Genomic DNA, 10,070 nt, shown 5'->3' on the forward strand with positions numbered 1-10,070 from the left:
TAGGTGGAACTAATTTATATTGTATATACTGTTGGGTAGTTTAATCAACAGCAATGATTTTGAATTCGTATAATTATAAAGTAGCATAAATGTGTAGTAAACTCAAGTAAAGTAAACATATCCCAAAAGTGTAGCCTTTAAACTCAGTACTTGCGGTAATGTACTTTCCACCGCTGCCTATATGTCGGTGAACATGATAACCAAGACGTCATATATTACTTTTTATTAATTTACAAGAGGCGGACTTCATCATACATGGGTGAGGCTAAGCATGCTCCCTATTCCCTGACATGATAGAAACTGCCTCCACGTGTTTCGAACCATTTTGTGAACAGTCATTTGTCCACCAGCCCCCGAAGGCAGCACGAGAGGGGCGGTGCTTGTGTGCGGACGTCAGAAAGAGCAGGCTGGACCACAGACAGGCAGAGCACACACTGAGCGGCGCCATGCACTACCCTCGGACCGACAGCTAGCCAGCTGAAGACCACGACCCAGCCCGAAATGATCGGTCTAGGGCGCACGTTGTTGTATTATTTCACTAATACAAGATGTGAAGAGAAAGTAAGTGTGATAAAATGGCGAGGTTTTGAATCTTACTTTTCCGTCTCGCTCGGTGTAGCGTGGCAGAGGCAGTGGATCGTTTCCAAAGTTGTCGGTTAGCAGGGCGCGTGTGAAGGATCGGAATTAAAGGCGCAGTGCACCCGTTGTAACTGCAAACATGGAGAAGCAGCAGAGCGATTTGGACCGAGACCAACAGTACTGTGAACTTTGTGGGAACATGGAGAACCTCCTCAAGTGTGGTAGGTGCCGGAGCTCCTTTTACTGTAGCAAGGAGCACCAGAAACAGCACTGGAAGAAACACAAGCTAATGTGTAAGGAGACGGACAAGGCGCAGCTCCCCAAACAGAAGCCCGAGCTGCCTGCGCCGTCGGGGGACGATGAGGCACCGGAGAAATACCGGGAAGAAATAAGCCCCGAGCAGGCGGACAGTGCATCGTTACCACAAACCCCAGAAACACCTGGGGACAGCGACGGACTGGTAGAGGACGGGTCCAACAATACCGCCACACCTAACGGACAAACTAGCTCATCCCCTCAGAAACTTGCCGTGGAGTACATAGTCCCGTGTATGAACAAGCACGGTATCTGTGTGGTGGACAACTTTTTAGGAGCAGAGACTGGGCTTGGCATTTTGGATAATGTTAAAGCTCTGCACAAAACGGGCAAGTTCACAGACGGACAGTTGGTCAGTCAAAAAAGCGACTCCACTAAAGACATCCGAGGGGACAAAATCACGTGGATAGAGGGGAGGGAGGCCGGCTGCGAGAAGATCCGCTTTCTAATGAGTCGCATGGACGACCTGGTTAGACATTGTAACGGCAAACTGGGAAACTACACAATAAATGGAAGGACAAAAGTAAGTATTACAGCAGGTGGAAACACACAACCAGCACTCTGAATGTAGGGTATGTTTCATGCCTGAAAGCCAGTGATTGTCCCTCAGGAGCCAGAGCTCTGCTGGTCCACTGAATTACCTGTCACACAGCGAGGTGGGTTGAAAAACCAGTATGACTCCGTCTCCATAGGACTAAATGAAAAGTAGGTTTTCCAGGTATCTGGCAGAAGTCACAATACCTTTTGGTGAAACCGGGAGTTTTCAGACATATCCATTCTGTCATCAAGGACCAAGATATTGAAAGTAATGGTTTACTTTCAATATCGTGGTCCTGTTTGCTAATTAGATCTATCCGAAAGGTGGCTTATTTCCTCAACACAAAGCATTTTCTTCATTAATACACCAGGGCTGCTGAACATTTCGTGATTTATGTTATCGTGAAATAAATTTGCATCACAAATGGCTGCAACATCAGTAGGGACACAAGATTAATGAAGCCAGCTTGTAATAAAGCACATCCGCCCAGTGCATTACTCATACTTGAACTAATAGGTAATATTCTTTAGTTTTGATAGATTAAGTGACCACAGCCGCTTCACAGTAAAAGTGTTATCAGACCAAAATCCAATGAAAGAAAGTCAAAAAGCAAGGAGGAGTTCCTTAAAATATATTTAGCTCTTAAGCAGCTGCCAGTATATTACACAGAAATGTGTCATCAAGAACATATGACTCATGGTTTGCTAAAATATTTAAGCTAACTCAACATTTGCACAATTGTACATAACTGCATGCATATTCAGGATGTGTTACTGTTCAAATACAAAATGGCAGATTTCATATTCAGGATCTGCATTAAGTTTTCAGATAATTATCTAACACTTGTATTGCTAAAGCGAATGCAGTCTAATACAACAGTCCTGCAATAAATCTTGAGGTTGTAATGTCCAGAGTTTGTTTAACTGTTTAAAAGAGGTGTTGATGCAACTAATCTTTAGAGGCTGTAGTTTGAGAGGTTGTTATTAATATCCTGCTCTTGTTGAAAAAAAAAATGGGGTGGACAAAATATTAACACCTCTGTCAGGGCACAAACTTAACACCATTTGAGGAAATATGGAAGTGGCTACTGAAGTTTCATCACTCACCAGCCAAAAGAACAATGATAATCTATTGAGTGAGTGGCTTGTAGAAACATTTACTAGCCGTTTGTTTCCTTTCAAAGCCGTTCAAAGTTCAGCTTCGAAAATTACCATAAAGCTGACAAAGCAACCAACATTATGATGTTCATGAAGGTGTGATTTATTGCAAGACTGTTGTGCTACAACCGCAGATTATTTTCACTATTAGTTGTCTGGTCTATAAAATGTCAACATTTTGACAAAGGCCTAAAAAGATATTTGCTTCAGTATCACAAAAGATATAAATGTCAGCAAACACCCACAGCTGAGAACAGCAACTAGGTATAATATAGTCGTACCGTTTTCTTTCTTCAAAAATGACTTTCATGAATATTCAATTATCAAAGCAGTTGCAGTCGATTGACTAATTGATTAATATGTTGTCTGTTTGATCACACTGCATTCATTTGAGTTACTATAGGTGTAACTTGAGTGTATACTTGAAGCACGCTCAAGCATATAAGACTATAATACACTGCACATGTTTTCCATATCATATTGCTCCTATAGACACATGCTGCTAAACGCACACACCGAAACAAAGACGACATCCTGCTCACATCTATCCAAATTTTTAATATTACATGACACATTTATGCTTTCATTCTTATTATGGTACAATAACGAGATGTGTGTGTGTGAAGGAGCTGCAGCCATTTGTCAAACAGTGGGATGATCGTGACCATGTAGCCAGAATGAAGTCTAACTGTGCTGCTGAATCATCTACAGGGAAGGACTGAAACACCTGACCTCGCTGTAGGTGCAATACAAAGTGTTTTGCTGCAGCTATAAATGATGTCCATTACCACACAGTTGGTTAGACAGAGCGTTCCTATGTTGAGAGGAAGACCTGTGTTTTTCAAGGTTGGCAGTGCGGGGGAGAGTAAGCTGTGGGCAGCTTTGTTTCACTGAGAGGTGCTCTCTAAGAAGAGATGAGTAGTCTCATTTTCAGGCTGAGACAATGAGCAGCAAGTGCACTTTCAAAAGTTGTCCTAACACCGTGGTAGTAATTTGTACCGGTTTCCCTTTTCTAACTGCTGTGTGCTGTTTTATAAAAGCAGCCTGCGTCAACCCAAAGCAATGTCATACATGCTCCAGCTCTCCTTTTAACCAGATCTGATCACCATAACCTTGTGACATGAGACTGACTCTGGAGATGAGCTGCTCTCAGCCCCCCCTCTTCCTCCTCTCCTGGGGGAAGCACTCTGAAGTAGACTGTCACTCTGTCAATATTTATTTGAATAGAAGTTAGGTCCCATTTCCACTGTTCTTTTAAGAAGCAAAGTTGTTTCACACCTAGATCAAGATAATGCAGTTTAATACAACAGCCCTGCGTTGTTAGAGTTGTAGAACGTTATGGTCATTTTGGAGGCTGTAGTTTGAGAGGGGTTTTGATATTCTGCCCAATTCATGTGTAACAATAAATGTTGACTAAATATTAGAAACATCTCTCAGTATAGCCCATTACAAGTCACCAGCAATACAAACTAATGACCATGAAGTTGAATCAACGCCTCTCCAAAATAGTTTGAACTAAAACGGAACATGCTTACCTTTTTATGAAGGTAGGGTTTGTTTTCTTCACTCATTTTTCAGAGGAATTTCATGTGCTGATATGTACCTAATTTAAACATGTCAACAGTTTTTTGTTTTCATTAGTTTTATTTGCCATCACTTTTATGTTTCTGTTGACCCGTAGTGATGTTTAAAACTTCAAACTTTATAGACACTCTTGGGTTTTTGAAATAGCCATGGTTTTGACCTTGTCAGTGTAGAAGGTCAGGGTACAGAGTTCAAAGTTAGACCCTAAAAGGATTAAAGTATAAAGACTGATACTCATCAACACTAACCTAACCTCACTCAGGGCACTCATGTTATCACAGTTCCTGACATTTGAGAGATCAAGCTGTGAAAGAAGAACACACATTGGCCTCTGCTTGCTTCAGGTACTTGGTTTTCTGTGCTGGCGTAAAGCTCTGATCCCAGCAGTTATTTTTAGGCTACTCCTACTGTCCAGTTGGGTTTTCTGCCTCCCTGCTGCTTCTTAGTAGACATGAAACATTTTTCAGATGGCACAATATTTCAGTGAGTGGACCGGTTGTGGAGTAGATCCACTCAGCTGACCACTGAGTCAAAACACCTACTGCCCTAGTTGCCTTGGCAAACACACGCCTGGACTGTGACCAGGGAAAATCAGAATGACTTGCACAAATGAAGTGCCGCCAGTATCAATGGCTCAAAGAGAAACAACACAATGTAAGCACAGTTTGCTTTGGGAAAGATAGAGGAAAAACATTTAGCCCAAATAGTTATTTAATGTCATTGTTTCCATTTCCCCTTTTCACTTGATAACATTGTAGGAAGTCGCAGGCAGCAGGACATGTTTGTTTCTCTGCTGCTCCAACATGTGGAATGCTTGCTGATGCCATTATAGCATCATCAGGGAACATATAAAGGAGTTTATAGCAGCTACACGATTATCCTGTCACTGACTCGCTGTTTCCTGCTCAATCCTAGTATGTCCAGCATGTTAGGTGGTAGCTTACTAAACCAAGGCTGCATTATAAACATTGTTACAGCTAGTGTACACAGCTAGTATTTATACAGTTACATGAAACATGATCACCCTAACTGGCATGCCATTTTGTAGTCAGGATTAGATACTCTATTGTTTGGTCCTTCAGGGACGGCTAACTATATAATGCAGTCCAATACAATAGTGATGTAAGTCTTATTTGTTGCTCCTGATGCCGAAGACGCTTACAGTATACTCGGTCTAATAACACACAACACACAGTTTAGATGACAGCTGCATGATTGTCTTAATTAAAGATGGACATTTTATATTTTAGTCTGACTCATTTTTAAATATTTGCAGATATCACCAAGTCTGCCACGATATGATCTGAATGAGACAATATCATATGCTCATTTAACACAATCTGTTACATTAATGACCACTTCAATGAACATAACTTTTCTGGGATGAATAGATCTTTGATTACTGTTGTCTGACTTTACACAAATGTACTTATTTGATTGGATTTCTATTGATTGGATTTCTATAAGCCAATCACAGTGTTCTACATCATTTAAAGTGGACTGCTGCTCTCGGGCTGCTTGAGAATAGTGTGCACAACTATATCCACTACTTGGACCTGTCTGGAATTAGCCTGCGTTAACTTGACCTTTATGGAACTGTGTTCGTCCCGACTGATTTGTTAGGTTCATTCAAGTCAAATTTAGAACTATAAGCAGCAAACTATCTTAGAACGGGCCTCTGGTCGCCATGCTAGCTGTAACGCTGGATCGAGTGATGTCTGACTGAAAACATTGAACGTTATCTGTGGGTGCACAGATCTATAATTTTTGCTATGCTCTGCAGATGTTCATAGATAAGTTACATCACTGCATCCTGTCCAAAAAATATGAACTTTTAATATAGAACATCTATGCACCTGAACTGACAATTGAATAATTTATGAGATAACATTCCCTTGTTCTAGCTTCTCAATTGGGAGGAGTTTTCTTTGTCTTAAGTGATGGTGAATTCAGTCTTTTCGGCTGTGGACATTTGGTCGGATATAATGAAGACGTATAAAGATGTCGCCTTGAGTTATTGGAATTGGTGTCTGGCATTTTTGCAGTACCTTTTTCATTCAATCAATTATGAAAATATTAATTTGTCACAGCCCTAACGGTGGGATGGGCAATGGATGGATCAAAGTTTTATGTTGCAATAGCAAGAAGAGATTGTATATTCCATTGAAAAACTGTTTCTGAGATAAAAATGTCTTTGGTAACGCAGTCAATTAAATACTTGGACAAATCAAGGCACTTAATCACATTAGCCCTGCACTGATTTGCAACATTCCCCGCAATGGCCTTACTACCAGTATCCCAAAACCCTTATTGTCTCACAGTATGCGAGTATATTGTCATGACATTCAACTCTACCTCACAGCTATCCACGCCTCTCATTTTCAGGGGAAATTGCGGACAGATGCTAAGAAGCAGTTCAACCTAAACGGGATGAATCTAACAACTGAGTGTTTATATTGGTGCATGTTGAGTTATTTGTGGCGTCATTTGTAATGTCACACAGCGACTGTGGACGTGTGCTTTCATTAGGAAGTTGACCGTTGACCTAAATCTTAAAGCTCTATAGAGTAAGTAGGCTAGAGGAAGTCATGTGGTGGTGGTCCTCTGAGTGTTGCAGCCAGCTGTACATTACGCTATAGGCAGTGCAAGCTGCTCATTCCTTCCGCCTATCTTACCTGCATGCCACCTTTTTCCTGCTTATTGTTTAACCTTCACACAGTAAACAATATGTGCAATCCTTAGGGAGTTAGTCAGAGCTCACCCATCATCTATGGTGAAATATTAGCCAACCTGCTACCAGTTCTTTCTTAAAGTGTATTATCGGCGGGTTTTGGAAGTTGCATGCGACAAGCTCTGTGGTTGTAATAGCTATTGTGATAAACAGGTGCTTGCTAGCAAAAGTGAAGCATTTAATGAAATGTGATTCAATTCAGATGCATTTTATTCTAACTTTGAGCACATGTTTATCTCTCCGTTTACTATGCCGTGACTGTCAAAGGAGCTCCTGGCCGTGATCCAAGTGGGGCTTTGAGAAAGAGGTCTTCTGTTTTTGACTGTTCGCAGCTGTAGAGTTGAAGACAGGGAGGATTTATGGTGGGTGAAGCATGACATAAAAATAATTGTGCGTCTAAACGATTTAGAAAGTGATAAGGATCGTTTCTATTACATCAATTCAATACAAATGTGTTTCTGAAAGATATCAGTTAAGTCACTTATCATAATTAGTCACTTTACTAATTGTTCTATAGGCTGATGGTTGAAATGACTTTTGTTACCTGTCTAGTGCTTTTCTTTCTAACACAACTTTATTGAACTGTGACTCAAAATGGCTTTTATTTTTATATATAAATATATATTCCATATTCTCAAGTGATGTTTTTTGCTGTGCTCAGTCTTCTACAACTGGCAACGAGAAAGTATCAGTGACTGATCCAATTACAGAGTGAGCTCGCTTGGCACGATGGAGCCATTCAGTCAGGCTGAGCAGTCGCAAAGAAGTTACTGCACAAAACAGACACAGTACTGTAGATACCTGCTCGCCTATCTCTTGTTGTGTATGAAAATGAAACGTGCCAGTTTATCTTGTGTGTTTTTATAACTTGTCTGAGTGTAGGAGTAGAAACAGGCTGTTTATGTGAATGGATCCCAGCATCGAGTTTAGATGGATCTTTAAGCAGCTCACAGAGTTCAGCCTGTGTTTATCTGCGTCTTCTTTTTGTCAATGAGAGACACCAATAGAGTGCTGAAATCTACAATGCCGGCGACTTTACACAATCCCCTTCAGCTTATTTGTGTATTGATACCAGAAACTGCTTGTGTTTCTGCTGCAACATGTTCTGGGTGAAGGGTAGTGCTGCTGCTGTATACGTCCCTCTATTGTTCACAGGCCACAGTAAAGAAGAAAATAATAAACTAGGTCATAACTTTGAACAGGGATTTCCTCTTGAGGCAGCACCACTGTCTGACAGATAAAACAGTGAGCTATCCTGGGCTAGCGGCCCAAACCGCCTCAGTTCCCACACTCCCAAGCACTACAAGGTCTCCATCCCAACTGTTTGTACTCGTGTTTGGATAAGCATCTCTTCTGTGAAGTGAGCAGACCCCTTGCAGCTTTTCCTTTTTCGCTCCACCCCAGTTTGTTGCTCACATCAGCGCTCGAACTGGTGATGCACTGATAGCATCGCAGTGATCAGTGAATCCCTCCAAGTGATCAGGTCAACACAAGGTGAGAATTATCTCAAGTTCTGTTGGGATCGAGCGGGGAGGAGCACTTTGAGGGAAATGCCTTATCAGATATGTAGTACTATTGAAACAATTATTCAATTAATTCAATTCAATGATCGACAGAAAATAAGTCAACAACAATTTTGCTTCATATTGTAAATTGAGTACCTTGAGTTTTGGACTGGCCGTAAAACAAAACAATATTTTTATAACATGGCTCTACAGGACATTTTTGTAGTAACATTGGATCAAATTGTAATCGGTCTGGAAAGTTTGTATTGTGCACGCACAGGGGCATGTGAATGACTCTTAACACGCCTGCTTTCAGTTTTACGCTGTTCCACCTATCAACAGTTGGTGGCAGCATGATAGTTGGATCTTAATGATTCCCACAATGAGTTTTGGTAAACACTTAATGTAAATGCTACTTGTTTGTCGACGTGGAAACTCCGCACGGCAGCTAATGACATGTTAAGGTTTGTTTATTAATTTGTGCTTAATGCAGCTGAAACGAGTTAGGGTTAGTGTAGCATGGGAACAGCAGGCTTGTAGCAGGTGGATGGTGGATGGTTAGCTTGAGTCAATGATCAACATTAGCATCGACTGGCTGGAGCTCCTGTGTGTGTGCTCCAGCTGCTCAGTTGGTGAAGTGAGTTCTCAACAAGGTTTGTGGTTAAATCCTTAAACTCCTCCTGTCGGCATTTCGGGGTGTCTTTGAGGAAGACACTGAAAGCCAAGCTGCTCCCGATGAAGTTCCGATCTGTGTGTGTATGTGAGGGGGTTAATGTGAAACTCTCGGTGTTATTATATGAATGCAGTCACTTTATGATTTATTGTGTGACTGATGGAGTGACGGGATAAATACAGTGCAGTAGAGCCAACTATTCATGACTTTCTGGTGAACATTGTGGAAGCTGTTTGGTCTTTGTGTCTGCTTGATTTAGATACTATTGATAAAAAACAGACGATCATAGTTTTAACAAAATAATTCTATAATGGAGTACATGTTTAACAAATGATAACTTTGAAACTAATGAAAGCAACTAATTCAAATACAATTGTCTGGTTCAGGCACAGCTTAGAAATGTAGTACTGAAAAGCGTTTTCTTTTTTGCATTTATTTGACAGAGGACAGTGTATAAATTGGGGAGTTGAGAGAGGGGGGCATATGGAAAGAAACAAATGTCCCAAGGCCAGAATCAAACCCTGGACATAGCGGTTATATGGCGTGCACTGTAACCACTCGTCTACCACGGCGCTCCATGAAAAGCATTTCTACCTTCAATCCCTCACTTTCCTCTGGAAATGGGCCATAAAAAGTCAGCTAAACGGTTTTGAAGCTCGGCCTTTCTGTCGGATCAAATAGCTTGAGCGACAACAGGGCTGTTTCTTTACCTGTACACCAATTGCCACAGCTTTATAAATCCATTTGATTTGATAATGGAATTTTCATTATTTATGATTCCGTGGCGGTCGTGACAAAACTGCAAGCGCACCACAGTCGGCCCTATGAAGCAGAAACCACAGAATCATCCATTATACATGTACACGTTATAGGGTAGAGGTTTGCATTTTGGGCAAGGGGTTGAAATTCTTAGCAGACAGCCTTAGTTGACATCAAAAACACTAATTGTGTAAAAATCATCATTATTTGATGCTTTGGCATCCGGCCT

General features: G+C 41.2%; 1 protein-coding gene across 2 annotated transcripts in view; it reads left to right on the forward strand.

Moving 5' to 3' along the window:
- Positions 1 to 361: 361 nt before the first annotated feature.
- The window catches only part of egln1a (egl-9 family hypoxia-inducible factor 1a), a 21,691-nt gene continuing 11,982 nt past the window's right edge, over positions 362 to 10,070 (forward strand). Inside the window, exon 1 of one of the 2 annotated variants that reach the window (XM_029449831.1) lies at positions 362 to 1,417. In XM_029449831.1, the coding sequence (XP_029305691.1) occupies positions 719 to 1,417 (699 nt within the window). In that variant the 5' untranslated portion in view covers positions 362 to 718. The remainder of the gene's footprint in view (positions 1,418 to 10,070) is intronic. The other variant, XM_029449830.1, reaches the window with a different exon arrangement.

This window comes from Cottoperca gobio, chromosome 15, assembly GCF_900634415.1.
Source record: "Cottoperca gobio chromosome 15, fCotGob3.1, whole genome shotgun sequence".
Classification (NCBI taxonomy): Eukaryota; Metazoa; Chordata; class Actinopteri; order Perciformes; family Bovichtidae; genus Cottoperca; species Cottoperca gobio.